General features: G+C 41.7%; 1 protein-coding gene across 4 annotated transcripts in view; it reads right to left on the bottom strand.

Annotated features, from left to right (window-relative positions):
• Adamtsl3 (ADAMTS like 3) overlaps positions 1–21,817 on the bottom strand; it is a 285,243-nt gene that overhangs the window by 63,804 nt on the left and 199,622 nt on the right. For all 4 annotated transcript variants that reach the window (XR_013111364.1, XM_076937029.1, XM_076937035.1 and 1 more), the window contains exons 16-17: positions 16,116–16,405; positions 6,370–6,499 (exon numbers count right to left, since the gene is read on the bottom strand). Coding sequence is in view for 3 of the 4 variants with exons in the window: in XM_076937029.1 (XP_076793144.1) it covers positions 6,370–6,499; positions 16,116–16,405 (420 nt within the window). In the remaining variant the exon portion in view is untranslated. The remainder of the gene's footprint in view (positions 1–6,369; positions 6,500–16,115; positions 16,406–21,817) is intronic.

Below are 21,817 nucleotides of genomic sequence, written 5' to 3'. Positions count from 1 at the left end.
CTTTGTTTTCTTCCTCTAGCCTCTTCCCTTCTGTCCTTTCTCTGTCCCATATGAACTGAACTTTCATTTGCTAAACTACACTGGAGCCTCAAGTCTATAAAGAGACACAGGGCCTGTCTTCTCCTCCCTTCATACTCTGCTCCTTTGCAAGATTGCATAGCTCTTTTATTGGGTTGCTTTGGATTTATCGTTTTAATTTCTCCCTTTTGTATCAGATGTACCAATGGTCTGCATTTGGAGCAAACCATGAGGCTCCAATACTATTTTAACTGGAAATTAATCATACCTAAGTGTCTGTAGCCTTGGGCATGAGAAAAGTCTACAAATCACACGAATGCATGCACACACACACACGATATTTTGTTGGCAATATGACTACATACCTAATTATTTAGGAAGTGTGTTTTTCACTATTAAAACTATTCAGCCTAAACCTATAAACATTATTAGGAATGACTTCAGCATGATTATCTTCCAAAAGTATGCAACTAGAAAAAAATCAACTATAGCCCCAACAGACAGAAGATGGGACTACTTTTATCTAGAAAGACAGCAACAGTTTGTGTGTGTGTGTGTGTGTGTGTGTGTGTGTGTGTGTTGTGTGTACACTCATGCATATTTTAATTCAAGAAATAAGTAACAGATTGGTGCAAAACCACATCACTTTTTCCTGCTGCTTCACTACCTCCCTCTCCTGAGGTGCTGACTCTTGATAGATGAGAAGGCTGTCTTCAGACCAGCAGGACCATTATGTAACCCTGTGTTTTTCTACAAACTTCTGGCTCTCTCCTGGAAAAAGCAAACTCTTCAAAAAAGCAATCATGCAGCAGTGACAGGACAGGGCTGGGGAAGCAACTTCTCAAGAGCATAGACGCATACAAGGCCCACCCCCCTCAGCACCCCTGGCTAATACATCAAGTGCGTTTGCCTTAGGGTAAATAAAGGTCCACTGACTGTCCACCCCAGTCTCAGTGGTAAGTTTCACCCTGGGGTGATATTTTACTGCCATTGCCCTTAGAGTCTGTAAATATTTATATGGAAAATATTATGCAACCCCCTGTTCCTGTTATTTCTACACCACTGGTTTCTAGAATCTAAAACATTTTTGTAAACTTACCTTTATTTTGGCATGGAACCTTTGCCTCCCCTGGGTTTTCTCCAACATAACTCTCAATCTTTGAAAAGGTTATTAAAGTCACAACTCTGAAATAAGGGACAATATTCCCATTTTTATAAAAATAGACTCTTAATTTTGCAGAGTGGCCAAAGCATATTGTCTGCTCCATTCTTCCTAGCATGGTAGCTCCATGGCCTGTGTTGCTGAGGATGGGGTGAGTAAGAACTCTGGCTAAGGCAGTGAGGCAGGAAGCAGTGCTGTGCATCACGACAGATGCAGGAACAAACCAGCAAACGTCCCCCAGCGGCCTTAAAGAAAATCATCTTCCAGATTAGCTGTCAAGTCTTCTGTGGTTTGATGGTCTAAGGAAGGACACTGTGAACTAAACTCATCCTGCTTTTATCTCATGAATGGTTCTGTTGCAGGTTGACATCTTCACCAAATCTGCCTCTGTCACTTCACAGATAGGGCCCAGCTTTGGATGGCTTAGCATAATGAGTTACTTGACCACGGTGAGAATGTGATTCATAGTTAGCACATCCTGTATTTCTCGAATTTGAATGATTCTTCAGTCCAGTGAGAGATAGTCAGGTACTTTTGAGGCTGAGCATGTATGTACATGCATGTGTTTGCATGTGCGTGCACATGTTCATGTGTGTGTGTGTGTTTAGGGCAGTGTTCATCAAAGATATGATTCAAGGATTAGAGTGAGGGTCACAGAAACTTTTATGGTACTGAGTTGCACTGTGACACCCAAAGATGCTGAAATTACATAATTTCTAGCATCTGTAATGGAGAATGTATTTGCAAATAGTTTTTGCAGATGGTTAAGCTAAGGGGTGGTCATTAGAGCAGGCCTGAGACAACCTGAGTGGCGTCTTATGGGAGGGAGAAGTCTGGACACAGACATGCTGAGGAAAGGAGATACGAAACCACAGGAAGAATGTTCTTCACGAGCCACAGACTGCTGGAGGCTGTGAGCAAGGAGAGAGGCCTGGAACTGATTCTCCCTCCCGGCCCGCAGAAGGACACAATGCTGCTGACTCTGTGGTTTTGAACTTCACATCTCCATATCTGAGAGATGATACATTTCTGTTCTTCCAGCCACTTAGTCTACTGCACTTTGTTAAGGCAGCCCCAGGAACCTATGCCTATGCCAAGTAGAGAAAGTAGACTTAAGTGCCCAGGTAAAAGAAAATCAACCAGCGGGCTCCATATGAGGAAGTCACACTATAGCCACCCTACAAGTTAGAGAATTCTTTCAACCCTTCTGCTCTTGCTGAGGACCTGAGTTCACTTCCCAGCACTGACATTAGTTCCTAAAACCCACATCAGCCAGCAAACAACTATCTGCAACTCCAGTTCTAGGGGATCTGATACCCTCTTCTGATCTCTCAGGGCACTTGCACTCAACAATCTATGTACCCACAAACATACACATAATTTTTTAAAGAATAAAGTGAGGAATTTTGTCAATGTTCTGAGGCATCCTTTCATCCTGTGGTAATGCAATTGCTCTCGTGGGATGTGCCTTCAGGCTGTGGAACATTCTGTTTTTCTTGGTTTTATTGTTGCCTAGTCTACTTCTCCCCACAACTTCCCTTTCAGTGTTCTGGACTAAGAAACAGTGAACAGAGCTCTGGTGAAAACTAGCTTCAGGGCAATATGAAGTGACATATAGAGAGACAGTACTCCAGTGTCTTGGGCTGTCTCCTCTTCTTTTGACTTGTCTCAGTTAATGGCTATGAGAAGTTCATGGTTCATCTTTCCGGAGGCACCATTTAAAATCCGCACAAATTTTATAGTCATCTTTCCACAGAGAGAAAGTGTATGCTGGCTGGTGTAGAGAGAGGCAATGGCAGGCAGCAAGGCCTGGAAGCCAGGAGATTGGCTCTGCTAGGAGCAGCTTCCTTTTTGTGGTTTGGAAAAGGCAGAGTTTGGACTAGATAGTACTTAATGAGAAATCTCTATTCCCGTGTTTTGACTCTGCATCATGCAATTTATTTACTGTGTGTTCTTGGGCAAGTTACCAACAGTCTAAGAACCCATAATTCTGTTCTCATACTCAGAAACCAAGGTTATTTTTATGTTACATATCCATTACCACATCTCTGAATAGATGTGAAATTATTGACTAAAGTAGCAAAGAAATGTATGACATAGCACAGACAGTAGTTATAAATTCATCCCACTGCTTGACACATTTAAAGCTCATAGAAGATGCCTGTATGTGTTGTGAGACTCTCAGGACCCCTCACTGAGCTCTGATGTACAGGTGAGCACAGTGCAGAAAGCAGGGCTATGCTCTGAGCATTTCTGAAAAACACTACAGAGTTATCTTTATAACTCTGGATTTATCTTTATGGCTAAAGATACAGAAGCATATTCAACTGTATTCATGAAGAATAACATTTTTGTCTATACACAGTAAAAGGGCAATGATGTCCCTGTGGGTTCACATGAAATCCCTGCTTTTCCAAAAAGATTTGATTCAGATTTCAATATTAGGATGAGAAGAAAACTAAGGAGCCTGGAAAAGTCACTTGGTTTGCTAAGGTACGCCCACTTAGTACCAAGCATTAGTCCCATGAATGCCTTTTTCCAATTGGTTTCACACTCCATGCTACCCCAAATTAAGTCATCCTTTGTACCCACACCAAGTATTCCAAGACAGCCTCCTTCCCTAGAAGACACCTGAAATCCACAATTTCCCAAGTCCCTTATATAAAATGGCATTAGCTTTGTATATCTACTCACCATCTGATGTACTTTTAGGTCATCTCTAGGTTACCCATAGTACTTGGTACAATGTGAACACTGTGTACACTGTGAACAGAGGTGCTCTGTTACATTACTTGGGAAATAGTGACAAGAAATAATGAGTCTGGTGCTTTTGTTTGCTTTTTTGTTGCTATGATAAACACATGGCCAATAGCAACTTGGCAAAGAAAGGATTTATTTTGTCTTAACACTTACTAGTCCTTCATAGAGGGAAGCCAGAACAGGAGCTCAAGGCAGGAACTTGGAAGCATAAACTGAAGCAGAGCCAATGGAGGAGTACAGTTTACTCACTAGCTTGTTTCCACACTCAAGATCACCTAGATCAGCTACCCATTTCTTATAGAGCCAAAGCTTGCCTGCCTAAGGTTAATGCCGCCCACAGTGGACTGTCTTCCTATATCAGTCAGCAATTGTGAAAATGCTCCACAGACATACTCACAGGCTAATCTGATGGAGGCAACTGCCCAAGTGATGTTTCTCTTTCCCAGGTGGGTCTAAATGACAACCAAGATTAGCCAACACACTTGGATATGTGTGGGATAAATAATGCAAATTTCCACAGAGCTAAAGATCAGACACAAAGCCTTATATATGTTAGATATACATAGATGTTACATAACCCTCTATATTGAGCTATACTCCTGGGCCATTCAAACAATCCTTTTGTTTACAATTTCTTTGAACTTTGAACCCTTGGACGTGAAGAAGTGACTGTGCTCAATATTCATAAAAGCTCTGGATGCAGCTGACAACAGTGGGTGTCCTTGTTGGCAGCGAGACCAAACTTTCCCTTTCATTTTTCTTGTCAGTTCTGGAATGAGTGTTCTAGTGTGGATTACCCTGGAATGCAGTCACCCTGATGCAAATGTGAGGCAATGGGAGGAGACTTCCCTGTGCTGTTTCTGGGCTGCATCTTGCCTGGCAGTACACAGCCATGGGCCTTTACCGCATTATCCCATCTGAGACCAGAAAGATGGCTCTGAGACCGCCAAGAAGTTCCTAGTATTTCTGACAGAGAGCAACAAGGTCAGAAATGTAGAGATGGGCAAAACCACTGTTTTGTCTCATTGCAGGTAAGCGTTTACTAAGCATGAGACATCTGAGCTGGTTTTTTCTCTGAGGACAAGGCTCACGAAGGAAGAATGTACATCTCCAACTTATTTCCTGGCTCATAAAACACTCTTCGGTTCTCCAGCATGGCAGACAGAGGACACAGTAACCTTCCTCTATCACTGCGGCTCCTAGACATCGAATAACCTGCCTTTAGTGGGTGATGCAGCTTAGCAAGTGGACAGCATAATCATTAAGACTTCAGCAGAGAGAGAGGTGATGGAATGGGCTTTCTCAGTTTTTTGGCATCTAATTTATTGCAGAAGAGTGGTTGACATAATAAAGGTAGACACAGGAAAAGGACAGCTGAGGCCAGACTGGGAAAGGCATGCGTGACAAACCAACGATGCTGAGTTATAATCATCTCTAGCCAGTAACACCCAGGAACAGAGGGCTAAAGTCCCAGGTTGTTATACGGACACGGGCAGGAAGCAGGTTACAGTCCTCTTACAATAAAAGAGCCCAAAATATAGCACCTTTACCTGTTCTTTGGGGATTCTGACATTTAATACTCCACAATGTGAGACCCAAGGCAAGTTAGAAGTAAAGATGTCTGTGAGTGCTTCATTGGTGTGATATGGCATTAATGGAAAGTGATGAGGAGAAAAGATTGTTTGCCTTTTTTCTTCAAGTTACTACCCATCACCGAAGGATGAACTGAAACAGAGACCATGGAGGAGCTGGCATACTCCCTATAGCTTGCTCAGCACTCTTTCTTACACAGCCCAGGACCACCTGCCCAGGGGTTGCCCTGCCCACAGTGAGCAAGGCCTTCCCACGTTAGTTGTTAATCAAGAAAATGCACCACAAACGTGCTCACAGGCCAATCTGATGGAGGCGGTTCCTAATTTGAGGCCCCCTTCTCCCATGAGACTCTAATTTGTGTCAAGTTGACAAAGGCTAACCAGCACAGGAAGGTAGTAGCATATCTGTGGGAGTTTCCGGTAACAAGTAGACCACTGAGCCTTCCACAAATACAGACGATGAAGCACCTGCTGTGGGCCCAGGCCACCTCTCCCTCAGATGCTAGGTCATCATCAGAGGGAGAAGTTCCTTTGAGACTAGGAGGAAGAAAGAAACACACTGGCTGATTTGCGTAATAGCAGGCCAGTTTATGCCCATTGACGTTTGATGCAAATGAAAGTTAGGCTTAAGAGGAATTCTGCCCAGCATAGTTGCCCTTGAATGTAACCCAAAGAAACTGGGGTCACAGCATAAGTAGAGCAGATGGGAACTCTGAATGGGCTTGGATGATCTACTTTGATAAGTTTGTAAGTCTTATGTACAGTGAATTTCTCTTTGAAACGGGGTGTTACTGTCCAGACATCATTTCTATCTTAGCTGTTTAAAACAGCACATACCTGGGCGGGCAGGGCTCCATGTTACAGGCCTGACTCATTGGTGGAGGACGGTGAACCATGTTACACAGGCTGTCATTGACGGTCTGATGGGTCTGGATGTGTAAGCACACAGCTATGGCTTCTTGATGGCCTGGAAGGCAGAAAGAGAAACAGTACGCACACAGAATAACTTACCATGCAAAGAAAGAAACCAGGATCTGGGGGCTTTACATCACCAGCACAGTGCCCTTTCGACTGCATCAGAAACTTAGGTCTTTAGCTCTTAATACCACTTGATTCATGGCTAAAACCAGTCTCTGCCAAAATCCACGTACCTGAAAACATTTTGGAGTAGCCTACACTCAGAATGGCTAGGGGTGCCCCTGCAGTCAAAGTATTTCTTTTCAACATGTATAACAGTTTTCCTAAGGAAAAACAACATCTGCTAAAGAATATTATTTTTTTCTTCCAGATCACCACACACTGATAAATCCGGTTGTACTTCGAATCATCCCATTGTGATTGGAGTTCCCCCACACTGTTCCTGCAGTTTGTCATGCCTCCTTTATTAGCAGAAATGCCTCCTACAGCACAAGTATGTGATGTGCCTTCATCTAGGTCTACAATAACCCATGAGGCCAAATAAATGGCATCCACATCTCCATTTTATTTATTTAACATTAAGGAATTTGAAATTTGGAGAGAAATTAAGACTGAAACGGGGGTAGGTTAAAAACTGAAGATTTGACCTAGGGAGATGGCTCATTAGATAATGTGCTTGCTGCACAAAGATGAGAGCCAGAATTTAGATCCCCAGACCCAGGTTGAAGCTCAGTGGGTATGGCCACTCATCTGAATTCCAGCCTCAGAAGGCAGTGAGCTGGGATCCCCACAAAAGCTGCTGGAGGAGACTTGCCAAATCCATATCCCTGAGCTCTGGGTTGGATTGAGAGACTCTGCTTCATAGGATAAGGTGGATGACTGATCAGGAACGACTCCTGACATCAGTTAGGAGCTCTACATGCATTTCCACCCATGTGTGCACAGACATGTGCTAACAGCATTTACATATACACAACACAGACAGACACACACACACACACATACATACACATACATGCACACACATGAGAAAAGAAAGATAAAAAATAGATAAATAGGTGAAAAAACTTGAAGAATAAATTCCCTGCCTCTGGCTTCAGTGGTCTCTGTTTTCTAGGAATTCTGGGCATTCCAGAATGTGCCATGGCCTCACAAACAGCACTAGCCCCTTGTATAAATGTGAACACGCACACTCATAGTTTCCCCTGGAGGCCAGACAGACAATCTATGTAACTCCTAAAGCCTGTGCTCTCAATCAGTACTCTGTCTGCTGAGACAAAAAATGAAAAATGATTGGAAACTGGAATTGGGTGAAATATAACTCAAAATTTTTGGTGGAAAATTTCTAACGAAAACACCAGCAGTGACTGACTGTTACTTGAAATACACAAACATATTTGCTTTCATGTCAGATGCACATTCCGTTATGTCACAAGCTTGTGGCCCCTTTTCTGAATGCCATGTTTCAATCCAACCATTTTACAGCACTTTGCAAAGTGCAGTCTAGGCCAAAATACTTTTACAACAGACATTTTTCTTCTTCAATTCTTTGTAATAAATCTCCCCTACTGTCTTCATCTGTATCGTATGCTCGCCATGACAATAGGATGCAGTTGGCAGGCATCTTCTTTGAGTGTTTCAAACAACCACTGATCAAACCAAAATACGACTTCTATTTCAAAACATTGACTTCCCTTGCATCCTCATAGGAGAAAGAAGCTTATCATTTCCAGATAGATTTTATTTATTTTTTAAAATCTAAGTAAACTGTACTTATATTTCAGATACATTTCCATTTGTAACAAATAAATTCTTAGAGAATGTATTCAGACTATTTTGGAACATTTTATGGAGACTGACTGGGAGGAGGTACTTAGAGAACCACTTGAAATCATAAATCATTGAATAAAACACTCATGACATACTTTTTCATTAACAGAAAAAAGTTAAAAACTGCGACATAATGTGGAATATTTATTGATGAAGAATATATTTTCCAAAGGTGGCCACAAAATATTTCACAGACCACATGCTGATCCTACAATGTGGTTTTGCCTTTCTTATGTCTGGAGGAGGTTTGATCGAATAGTTATCTTTAAAAAAAGTAAAAGGTACATTTTTATCAAAATAAATTCCTCTTATTCCTAACTAAATAAATGTCACTATATTAATGTGTTTGGAATACATTAATGAATGTGTTCAGTGAAATTTCTATAATAAACTCCTCTTGTTATAATAAAATCATCTGGTTGCATGAGACCACATTCCTCATACTTGACTTCCACGATGTTTTGATAAAAAGTGTCATTTATTAGCTACACACATGCACATGCATGCACACACCCACACATACATCCTATGCCAATGGCAAGGAAACATTCAAAGAAATATGTTATTTGGCAGTCTTTCATTGTGCAGATATACAGTGTCTTTGCACAAACAACACAGAGTGACATCTTCACATGATATCACAGTGGGGACCATTAGAATATATGTGATGGTGCATGGCCACATCTATGTGCACATGTGTACACAAATAAACATTCAACGTCTTTAGCAAGAAACAAACAGGTGATTGGATATAGCCAGGCCTGGTGGCCACTCATTTAATTCCAGCATTTGCAAAGCTGAAGCAGGCAGCTCTTTGTGTGTTTGAAGCCAGTCTGGTCTACACAGTGAGTTCCACACCAGCCAGAGCTATATAGTAATGCTCCATCTCAAAATAACAAAACAAAGAACAAAGATATTTCTTTTTGTTAGTTTAGATCACTTTGAGTTGGGTTATTGACAAGTTCATATCACACCCTTACATAAAAGAGGGTGGTGGTAGTGGTGGTGGTGGTGGTGTGTGTGTGTGTTTGTGCTATGTGTGTGGTATGTTGCATTGTGATATATGTTTATGTTCTATGTGTGTGTGTGCATGTAATATTTGTGTGTGATATGTGTGTGTGTGCACACATGCACCTGGAATCATGTTTAAAAAGATTAACTAGTGTGATTAAGTGTAGACTACTACAAACTTTCAGGTAATGAGAAGAAAGAAAACAAAATATGGTATGGTCCCAGAGAACAGTGCCATGCTTTAGCAAGTGTGCACATGGCTCAGTGTCCCACACAGGTGAATTCTTTTCAGGAACTTGTGATGACACAGCTGGTAAGGATTAAGGATTGTTGAAGGTTATTTGGCCTTATGGAGGGCATCATAAACATCACTGGAGCCTGACAGGAAGTGACCAATTACATCAAGAGGAGCTGGATGAAAAAACCTACAGCTCCAGGCCTGTCAAGATTTGAAGGGATTTGGAGAGAACAAAACAATTGACGGCTAATGTACCGTGTCGGGAACACATCTCCACAGGGAGCATGTTAAAATGAGCCTAGAGTGAGCGGATTCAATTTTTATTCTTTTCAACTGCTTGCAGGACTCACCAAGAGAAAGAGCCACTTTCTCTATGCCAAGAGCAAGCCAGTGTGAAGGTTTTCAAGGTGTATAGGAAGAGGTATCCAGGGTTCTGAACTTAGACAGAAGTTAAGTTTGGGGCAAACAAGTGACCACTTTGGGGGGACTCTGTGTGATCTGGAAGTAAGAGAGGCAGGTTTGTGTTTCAGGCCCAAGTAAATCAGAAAGGATAACTTTCTAGTGAGGTAAAATGGACTTCTAGGAATGAGGGAGAGGCAAGTAGAAGGAAAGAAATGGAGGCAGCTAAGGGTTCTCATGTACTTCAGGCTGGCCTCAAACTTACCAAATGAGGCATATCGTGCAACTCCTGATCTCCTTGACTTCCCAAGTGTTAGGCTTGCAGAAATGCCCCACTACACCTGACTCAGCTAAGGATTCATTCTCTAAATTACACAAGGCCAGCCTCCTAGTCAAAACAGTAGCTTTGCTATAGCCTGGAGTAAGGTACATGCCACTCTAGCTAGGCTCAGTGCCAAGGTGGCAGTGTTACAGGGCAGGGCTTAAGAATTGGTGTGTTCATTTAGGAATACAAAGCTTAGACCCAGTCCTTCTTTAACTTTTTTAAACTGATTTGAGATGGTCAGCCTGTGAGTTAAGGGACTATAGCAAATTCATGACTTGGAGTTAATTATAAGGGTGTTCTCTATGTTTTATTTAGAAATAGCTGAGTGGAGTTAACAGGCAACAGTCCAGATTACCTTACATGGATAGCTGGTTTTCAAAACATCAGAAATCCTTAGAATTGACATGACAAACATTTCAGTATTAATGTTCATTTTCATTAGAGACCTGTCTGCTCTGGACAGCTTCCTATATTGAATTCTAAGAAGAAATTGAGCATCCTTGGAGTTACTCCAGTTGTGGTGAGACAGCCACTAGGCAAGAATTGCCACTTTCCTTCTACAGACAAATTACTGTCCAGAAAAGGACACACTTGCAGAATAGTCAACTGATTATATCTGCCTAGACAGAGTAATCAGCCCTTAATAATTCTGCAGCACTAAGGTCTGTCAGAAGATCCTGGACCAGAAGGCAGAAGAACAGATGCTCCAATGTTTTGAAGTAGAGCGAGTGTCCAGGTGGTCAGAGGTCTCTATAAATTGGCTAAGTTTTAGAAACTATGATTTGTGCTTCCCACAATTATAGTTAACTCAGTCATTCTGGATTTCTGATGGGGTTGAAAACATATAGCTATTGACCTTAAGAGAAAAGATTTGAGTGGATGGTCGTCAGCTGACATTCATCCTAAAGTCAGGTTCAGAACTAAATGTTTTAGTTAGAATAGATGACAGAGGAGCTGGTTAGTCAACAAAAGGATGGACTGGGTATTAGGACTATCCTGTACCTCATTGGTACAAATTGGCATAATTATGCTCTAATTGTATTTTGAGAGAAAAGTTTCATTTTAACAGGAAGGGTGATGTGTAGGAGGAGCTAAGATAGGAGGAGTACTGAGAGGAAGAAAAGGAGTAAGAAGAGGAGAAGAAGAGGGAGAGGAGAAGCTAGGTGATGAAAGAGAGAAAGACGGGGGAAACAGGGAGGCAGATATTCATGTATCTCCACCAGTCAAAGATAGTTGTTATATCTAGGTTGGTCAGTGGGTTACACCTCTGATTGAACAATTCCAAACTTATAAAGCCTATGATTAACATTATTTTTTTAAAAAATGTATAAATGCAAAAAGGAAAAGGGGGCATGGGATAGGGGTTTCCTAAGGGGGGTGGGGGGGAATGGGGATAGGGGATGCCATCTGAAGTGTAAATAAAATATCTAATAAAAAAAAAAGAATTGGTGTGTTCTCTCTAACTTCTCCATTGGGAAACCCTTGATCAGATCAGTGATTAGCTGTGAGCATAGGCCTCTGAATGTGTCAGCCTTTGGCAGACCTCTAAGGAGCAGAAAGGGTTTGTGGCCCCATGAGGAGAGCAACAATACCAACCAACCAGAGCTCCCCAAGGTCTAAACCACCTGGGAGCACATAGGGAGGGACCCATGACTCCATCTGTAAACAAAGGGGAGGATGGCCTTGTCCAGCATAGGTGGGAGAGGAGATTCTTGGTCCCATGAAGGATGAACACCGAGTGGGGGGGGAATTTGAGGGTGGGGAGGTGGGAGGAGGTAGGTGGGGGCATATCCTTGTAGAAGCATGAGGAGGGGGGATGGGATAGGAGGTTCCTGGGTGGTGGGGGGAAGGGAGGCTTGAGGATAAAATCTGAAATGTAAATATAATATCCAATAAAAATAAATTAAAAAAAGAATTGATGTGTTCAGAGACTGAGAGACAGGGAAGGGAAAGGCAATCAAGAACACTGGAGGGCAAGGATTGGCAATTCATTCTCAAGAGTGAGAATTTGCAGGACAATAGTTGGCCTTGAGTTCTGTGACCTACTAGGGTAGTCTAGGTAACCATCTCAAGGCTGCTGGGAAGAGTAGAGCAAGCTTTGAATTGGCTCCTAGATAGATGCTTCTTTTGTTTTCTGACTTACTTCAGGAACTGACACCTTGCTATGTAGGGTGCTCAGGGAGTGAGCCCACTGCATAGCAACTGGCTAGGAAACTGAGTCAAGGGTCATAGGACAGGGTTCAGGGGTCCTGGATCACTTGGGAGAACTAAGGCTCTCTTGCTAGTAAAGATCTAGCTTTCCCGGTGGCTGTGCTTTCTTTTACATCAACTGAGCATGTGTGTACATGTGCATGGTGTGCCTGGTGTGTGTGTGTGTGTGTGTGTGTGTGTGTGTGTGTTGTGCCTGGTGTGTGTGTGTATGTGGATATAAATGCCTGTGAAAGTCAGATATTAACCTTGGGGTTGTTCCCTTAGAACCCCACCTTGTTTCTGAAACATGGTTCACTAATTAGTTGGCCAGTGAGTTCCCAGAATTCACCAGTCTTCACCACCACACTGCCATACCTGGCTTTTCCCACGAGTACTGGGTAACAAACTTAGGTCCTCAAGCTTGTGTAGCCAGCATTTTACTGGCTAAGCCATATTCCTAGCCCCTGCCTGAATATTTCCATTCTTCCATTTTAGGTAGAAAGCTAGAAAGCTGCTCTTGGATGACTGCTGCCTGCTACCTGCTAGTCTATTCCCCCTTTAAAAATTCTATAATGCTTAAATAATCTCAAGATCCACTGTGATGGTTTGAATATGTTTGGCCCAGGGAGTGGTACTATTTGGAGGTGTGGCCTTGTTGGAGGAATTGTGTCACTGTGGGCGTGGGCTATAAAACCCTTGTACTAGCTACATGGAAGCCAGTCTTCTTCTAGTTGCCTTCAGAACAAGAGATAGAAATCTCAGCTCCTCTTGTACCATGCCTGCCTGGATGCTGCCATGCTCCTGCCTTGATGAGAATGGACTGAACTTCTGAACCTTAAGCCAGCCCTAATTAAATGTTGTGTCTTTATAAGAATGGTCTTGGTCATGGTATCTGTTCACAGCAGTAAAAACCTAACTAAGACAAAAGTTAGTATCAGGAACTGATGTATTGCTGTAATAGACCTGACCATGTTTTTTTGTTTGTTTGTTTGTTTGTTTGTTTGTTTATTTGTTTTTGTCTGAATGTGGATTTGGGGGCTTTGAATTTGGAAGGCAGTGGCAGTAGAATGCTTTAAATAGGGCTTAATGTGCCATTCTAGTAGGGATATGGAAGACTTTATTGTTGAGGGTGATTTGAACTGTGGAAGCCTGGCTCTAGAGGTTTCAGAGGAAAAGAATTTTACTATGTGGCTGAAAAACTGTTCTTTCAATATTTTGGTGAAGAATGTGGCTGCTTTTTGCCTTTGTCTGAAGAGTCTGCCTGAGGCTAAGGGTAAAGAGATTTATATTAATTGGATTGACAAAGGAAGTCTCAAGAAAACCCAACAGTGACTTTTGTCTCTGGTTAAGTCTCATTAAGAGTGTTTTGAACAAGCTACATAGAAGCAAGCAAGCTTAGAAAGGAAAAATATAAATATTATGGTTCAAGTAATAAAAGGAATAATAATAATATTATTATCATAATATAATAATATTATTATATAATAATAAAAATAATAGGAAGTGAAATGGAGCTGAATCCTGTGTTCAGGGAGATAAACAGATTAAGGGACAGGTGACCTTGTAACCAGTTCAGGCATGGTGGTACATACCTTTAATCCCAGGAAACAGTGACAAGCAGATCTTTGAGTTCAAGGCCAGAGAAAGTTCCAAGTAAGACAAGCTTAAGTCCAGGTGTGGTGGTGTACACCATTAATCTAAGCTTTCAGGAGACAAAGCCATGCAGATTTCTGAGTTCAAGGTCAATCAACCGAGCACATTTCAGGACAGCCAAGCTTAGGCAGTTAGAAAATAGAAAGCTGGTAATAGAATAAGTGAGGCCATGTTCTAGCTCGAGCAAGCAGCAGAGCCCGGCAACTTCGGCCATGTGGCTCTGGCTTTAGAGTCAAGAATAGAAGGAACTATGAGACAGTTGATACTGGTTAGCTGGAGCTAAGAAATTAGTGGTGATTAAGAAGAGACCAGAATCACTGAGGTGAAATCTTCTGGGAAGTGTTTTCTGAGACCACAAAGAGGCTTTGTTCCAGAGGTAGCCAAAGTACCTCATGCTGCAGCCAAACTTGGTAATGTGTAGGAATCATCCAGCTGAGGTGAATCAAGCAGCTGAGGCTTGGCACTGTGAGAGGTCAGGACAGGCCATTGATGAAGATTCAGTCTCAGTTACAGTTAACAGCTCAGGACTGAAGGGATCATGCAAAAAATTGAGGCTTAGCACCATGAAGAGAGCCTATGAGAAACTATTGGTGAAGCCTAGTTGCCGTGGAAGACCCCAGTATATTGGAGATGCCAGTACTATGGGATGATCACCAAGAACAGCAGTAGTAGTGGAGTGGAGTCAACCAGAGCCTAGAGTGCTAAAGAGGGCAGAGCTGGAGATGTGACCCAAGCCCTTTGGAGGAGCCCAGAAGATCATGTGTGGATCCCAGACATTGGAACAAGAAGCTGTAACATTGATGTTGCCTTGGAGACCCCAAGATTTTCAAGATACCAGAGCCATGGGCTATCTGCTGAGGAAAGCTGCTAACAGGAAGTACAAACAGCCCAGGAGAGAAAAGTTTGTTGATGTCAATAAATATAAAAAAAGAGTTGGAGATCTGAAGACTGCTTTGACATTAGCCATAGAGATGCAGAGTTTGAAGTTTGCCCAGTTGGTTTTCTATCTTGCTTTGGGGATTATAGTTAATCGATTGGATGAATCTCAGAAGGGAATTTGAACTTTGGACTTGTAACTTTGTTGAGACTGCTATAGACCATGGGAACTTCTGATGTTGGATTAAATGTATTTTGCATTATGCTATGTTTATATATGGCCCCCATACACTCATATGTTTGAATAAGCCTATGGTGGCCAGGGAGTGAAATGTGGTGGTTTGAATATATTTGGCCCAGGGAGTGGCACTATTTGGAGGTGTGGCCTTGTTGGAGTAGGTGTGTCACTGTGGATGTGGGCTTTAAGATCTCGTCCTAGCTGCCTGGAAGCAAATCTTCTCTTATCAGACTTCAGATGAAGATGTAGAACTCTCAGTCCTCCTGCACCACGTCTGCCACCTTGATGATACTGGACTGAACCTCTGAACCTGTAAGCTGGCTCCAATTAAATGTTGTCCTTATAAGAGTTGCCTTGGTCATGGTGTCTGTTCACAGCAGTAAAACCCTAAGACAGCCACTCTCCCCGCTAAGGAGAACCTGGTTATACACATGAGTTGCCTCCTAGGCCTAGCCTGGCTCTGCATATCACCTATCCACACCCACAGCCATCCATCATGAGGGTGGGGTGAGTGTGCTCTGTTCTGGTTCCTGGCAGAGCTGCAGGAGTGAACAGAAACATTTTCTCAGGGTGCATCTTATTGACCATTGCAGCAGCTATATCCAATCCCAGGCTGCCTCATTCTGTGACTCTGATTTCCACATAAGATTGCTTCAATATATCCATTTTTGCATTTTCTAGCTTATTCTATATTAAACAATGGACGTCCTTCTTCCCCTCTCAGGGAAGCCGATAATCATATCTCCCAAGTATTAAAAAAAAAAAGAAAAAGCATCATTTTGCTATTGAATTAATTCATCCCTCCTGGGGGATTGCATATGCTAATTGCATATCTGGCTTGGGTGACAAGGTCACACCCTTAGCAACAGACCATATATCTATCCCTTAGGATGGAGTCTGAATACCTCCCAAACATGTTGCAGTGCAGGGGGTAAAGCCAGCATACTCCCAGTCGTAAGTCATCTCACTGTCCTTCTCCTGGAGAGGGCCACCCAGTTCTCCAGACACAGGGCTCTGGTCACAGGCTTCAAGAAGGCAGGGTCGCTCGGTGGGTGGCTTGGGACCTTCACATTCCTCCTCAGGGAGCTCGGTCTCTGTCTGTGTGAACGTGAGGAGCACCCGACACCTCACCTCACGCACCTGAGTGCCAGGCCCACATGTCGTGCTGCAGGCTGACCAGGGCTCTGGGATGAACCTGAGGAACACCGGAAGCCAAAAAGAGGGGTCACACATGAGCCATAAGAGGAATTCTACGGTTCTGATAACTGTCATTATGTAGTTAAGATGTTTTGAGATCTTACAAGCGACAAAGAGACTTTTTTCATTAAAGACATGCTACTTTTGCCTCCACACAAAAAACAAAGTTTCATGCTAAGACCAATGTGAAGCATTACAGTATTTCTTAAGAGATAATAAATACTCCATCATTTAGAGATAATTATGTGATTTACCAGATGGGTATTTGTGGCAATATTTATTCAGCCAATCTTGGTGAGCTTTTTGTTTGTAACAGGGGCAGAAGTAGGTGTTTATAACAGATTGTTTATCCTGCACAGCCTAAAATATTTACCCTCTGGCTCTCTGCAGAAATATCTCTAACCCTTGTATGCATTCAGATAACATGAAAGCAGGTTCAGTAGGCACATTAATATATAAGATACTCTGAAGCAATACTTTGTATGGTAGAAGAAGGATGGGGAGATGGTTTAGTGGGTAAAAACGTGCTTGTTGTGTGAGCCTTACAACCCGAGCTTGATCCCCAGAACCCATGTACGAGGTTGGATGTGGTAGCAGGCTTCTGTAATCCCAGCATTGCCATGGCAACTCGGAGAAAGGAGATTCACCCAGACACTCACAAGGCAGCTAACCTGAAATATGCAGCACAGTGGCAGAGACAAGAAAGACTGTCTCAAACATGGTAGATGGTGACTCCTTCTTGACCCCCAAAGATTATCCTCTGAGCTTTTAAAGTGCTCTGTGACATGAATGCCCATACTTACTGTAACACACACACACACACACATATGCACACACACAGGCATGTATATGCACACACACACATATACACAAATAAAGTAATAAAAATGTAAAATAAAATAAAGGATAGGTGAAAGAATTAAGGAACAGAATATGTTTGGAAAACTCTGGTTTGAGTAATGTCTGTTAACAGGTTTATTTACTGCAACACTTCCCCTAAGACTATAATATTTGACTTCTCATTATAATAAGTGACATAAATACAATGACAATCACGTCATAGGGAGGAGACCAGTGTCCAGCTACTAGATAGCACGGGAAGTCAGGAGCTGCTGCTGAGATGTTGAGTTGCAGGTCCCAATATTAATGTTTCAAACTTACTGAGCCCCTGAACAGTGAACGTCCAAAAGCTTTCTGCATCCTGTATGCATGCTAAGATACTCAAGAGACTGTTCCCTGGAAGCCCACATGCTGGGGTGCAACTTCCTCTGTCCTGGAGAGGATTAACCTCTCAGTCTGATAACGTCCAAGCTTCCTCTATCTTAAACTCTCTTCTCAATAATCTCCAAGTCCACTTCAAACTAGGTTGTCCTGAAATTCTCTTCTGCTGTGAAGTAAAGAAACTCACGTCACTTGAGGAGCCATCCCTGAAGATAATGGCTGACTCCGCCTTCCGCCCCACTGGCACAGACATGAGCATCTGTCGAAACTCATAGGCAGTGCACTACAAACAGATAAGACTCGTGTATACACTATAGCACATAACACTGATCATTAGAACTGCTATTTTGAGAGTCACAGTGAAGAGTATGTAGGTGATCTGATATTGAAGACAATTGAGACAGCAGTGTGAAGCAGAAAACGTTTTCAAACATAAAATAAGGAAAGTCTACTGTCTTCCAGAAAGATGTGAGAAAAAAATTCCAACATTGAAGCCTAAAGTTGTAGGCAGAGTAGTAGTTCCCCACATGTCCCCAAACTGTAAATCCTGCAATACATTCGTGATTATGTCATAGCCTGCGGCAAGAAGGGTTCAACTGAGGTTCTCAAGGTTATAAATTTAGAGTTAACCCTGTGTGATTATGGTGAACCCAGTCTCATCACATAAGTCTTCAGAAATAGGAACTTCTAGGTTGAAGTCAGAGGTGTGGCAGAGCCTGATCTGAGGAGCCCTGTCTGGAAGCCTGGGAAGCACATAGCTCCTGCTGCTGGCCCGAAGGTGGAAGAGGCCACATACAACAGAATACAGATAGTCTCTAGAAATGGAGGATAATCCCCCAGCACACAAGCAACAAGGAAATTGGAATTTCCACTCTAAAACTTTATGGTACAACAACAACAACAAAAGAAATAAAAAGAAAATAAGTATAGTAAAAAAAATTTTTCATGAACTCCAGAAAGATCTGGATCTATGTTCTAAAATATCCCTGACTGGGTTGGCAAGGTGGCTCAGTAGGTAAAGGTGCCCGCTGCCAAGCCTGACGACCTGAGTCAAGTCCTGGGACCCACAAAGTGGAAGGAGAAAATCAATCTTGCTAGTTGTCCTCTGACCTCCACACTCATGTTGTGGTCCTCATGCATGCACATGCATAATAAACACACACACACACTCACACACACATTTACACACAAACATACTCTCACACACACACACACTCACACACACACTCACACACACACACTCACACACACACATAAATGATAAAAAAGATTAAGCCTTCATTATTTATCAGTATTACTGAAACACGAGGAATACCTGGATTTGTCTCAGAGAATCACTCTAGTTTTAATTATATGGGAAAACATGCAAATATGCAAATATCTAAACAATAAAATAACAGCAGCCAATAAAGGGAGAAAAGGCAATTTAGTATAGAAGTAAAACAAAAGGTCAAAAAGGAAGGTGTAAATATCAGGAAAAAGCAACAGAGAGTGGCATGGTGTTGCACATTTATAATATTAACATTTGAGAGGTGGAGGCAGGAAAATGGTGAGTTTGAAGACAGCCTGGGCTTTTACATTACATTTATTCAGGCAGCCACACCTTGTCTCAACAAACAAACTGTTCTCCTTTTAAAGAATAAACCAAATAAACCAGGTATCATGGTTTAAAATTTATCTGATAGTTACAAAACATAAAGTTAGCTGGAAACTACTGGGAAAAAAAGAATCCAATAACATAATTCACAAATATGTCCATGAAAAATATGATACATGGTCATAATGCATAATGACCAATTTTTATAGAATTCAACTAACACAATGTTAGCTGACAGACCCTATATTAAATATACACATATATTACTCAACATACTTGTCATATTACTGCCTTAATTTTATAAGAAAAACTAAGCCTTAGGAATATAAGAAACTTTTTAGAATTCTATGAGCATATAATTGAAAAATTGATGTGAAATATGCTGGTATGATATAGCTAAAACTATGAAATGTTGGGTAAAGGGGTAGTAAGTTGGCCTAACAGGAAAAGATGCTTGCTGCCAAACCAGCTCAACCCAAGCACAATTTCTAGGACCCATATGGTGGAAGAGGAGAACCAACTCTTGGAGGCACTCTTCTGACCATATGCTATGGCACACATATGCCCATGCGTGCATACCAATAAACAAATACAATTTAATTTTTTAAAGTTGAAATGCTGAATAGATTATGCCTCCAGAGATTTAAAAAAATTAAAAGGGTACCCTCCACCCCAGAGCCCAAGACTCAGAACTGCAATGATTTTTATTTTCCCCCGAATCCATATAATTTGGATCTAAATTTCTGAGGTTTATAGAATTAGAGGCCAAAAAAAAAAAAAAAAAAAAGACATAAAACAACTCTAAACATTTATGGAAGATTGAAAACAGCCAAGAATATCTTTAAAAAAAAGAAGCAATTATAGAGTAATTGCTTAAGCTGATAGAAAAACTAGAATTAAAAGGTTAAAATTGGGAACTGGAGACGTGGTTAAATAGTTAAAAGCGCTTGCTGCTCTATAAACCAAATCTCCCTTTATTTTGATTTTACATGTATGGTGTTCTGCCTACACACAGATCTTAGTATTGCACATGTGCAGTGCCCACTGAGGCCAGAAAAGGGCATCAAATCCCCTAGTACTGGAGTTGCAGACAGTTTCGAGCTGGCTTGGGGGTATTGGGAATTGAACCTGGAACATTTAGAAGAGAAGCCAGTGCTCTTATTAATTGAGTCATTCTCCAGCCTCCAATTTTATCTAATTCTATTTTATCTCTAGCTCTTTGCAGAGGACCTGCGTTTAGTTCCCAGCAACCACAACATCTGTCACTCTAGTTTCAGGGAAGAAGTCACGGTCTTCTGGCTTCCTCGAGAGCATCAGACACATGGGTGACAGACGGACATACATGCAGGCAAAACAATCTTACACATAAACAAATCTGAAAAAGTATTTCAAAAAGATAAAATAACCAAAATAATATGATACTAGCAATGAAATATTTACTCTGTCAATGATATTTAAACACCAAAGGGGGGCATTTTAGATTATTCAACTGTGCTAAGGCAATTGTTTAATTTTTTAAAAAAGAAATTAGGTTATACTAATTTTATAAGTCACATGATAATGCAAATCCCTCCATTAACCAAAGTTCAGCACAGAAAATAATAAATAGGAAAGAATATTTTCTTCAAAGGTAATTTTTTAACCAAGTGTGAGACAAGGCATGCGTCAGTGTTTCTGGTGGTTAGGGAAATGGACATTGAGTTTCCAAAGCAGAAAAGCTCCTAATGAGCCTGTCTCTTTGGTTCAGACATCTCACCCGAGCAGGGATATCAGAACAGGATAATGGGATGTGTTACTTGAGATTTTCTGCAGTTTGGTTTATCATGGTGCATCGACTAGAAGCAAACTGCAGACAACCAGAGCTCTTTACAATGTAGAACAGTAATGGTTATTCTGTTTTCCTGGTTAATATCCTTCAACTGCTACTGCCGTCAGATAAAGCCCAAGCTCTTTACTGAACCTGGGTTATCACCAGCACCTGCTGCATTCTGCCATTACTGATAGCCACCCGCCACACACCCACGTCCCACGTATCTGCCACACAAGTGCTTCCGAAACCTTTGGGACATAAAGATCTCAAGTCACCAAATCATCCTTCCCAGGAAGCCACCCCTGGTGTCTAACAATCCCTGGATGTTATCTGATAACATGGGTAGACCACAATACATTGTGCAGTTGCTCAGAATGGAAGAAACCTGAATTCCTGTCAGCTGGCAGGAAGCTGAACCTCCTTCTGTAGAACAGGCTGAGCCTCTTTACCCAAAATGCTCCTCAGATTTTGAATATTTTTTAAATTTTAAATATCTGCATATACATTATACAGATATAATTGTGCATATAATATATTATGCAAACCTGATGATAGGCTCAGGTCTGAACACAAAATCCACTGGTTTCTTAGACGTCTTCTGCATGAAACCTGAAGGTAATATTATGTAGTATTAAGTGTGCCTGAATTTTAACTGTAGCCCACCATAGATCATCAGGCATCAAGTTGGTACTTATATGTGTTCAGAGTTTGGATTATTTTGTAATTTGTAGATTTATACTTGAGTTGCCTAGCTGCTAGGACAGGCCATCAAACCTCTCTCT

Source organism: Arvicanthis niloticus, chromosome 1 (assembly GCF_011762505.2).
Source record: "Arvicanthis niloticus isolate mArvNil1 chromosome 1, mArvNil1.pat.X, whole genome shotgun sequence".
Taxonomy (NCBI): Eukaryota; Metazoa; Chordata; class Mammalia; order Rodentia; family Muridae; genus Arvicanthis; species Arvicanthis niloticus.
Note: the sequence above shows the minus strand (reverse complement) of the source record. Positions and strands in the feature narration are given on the sequence as shown.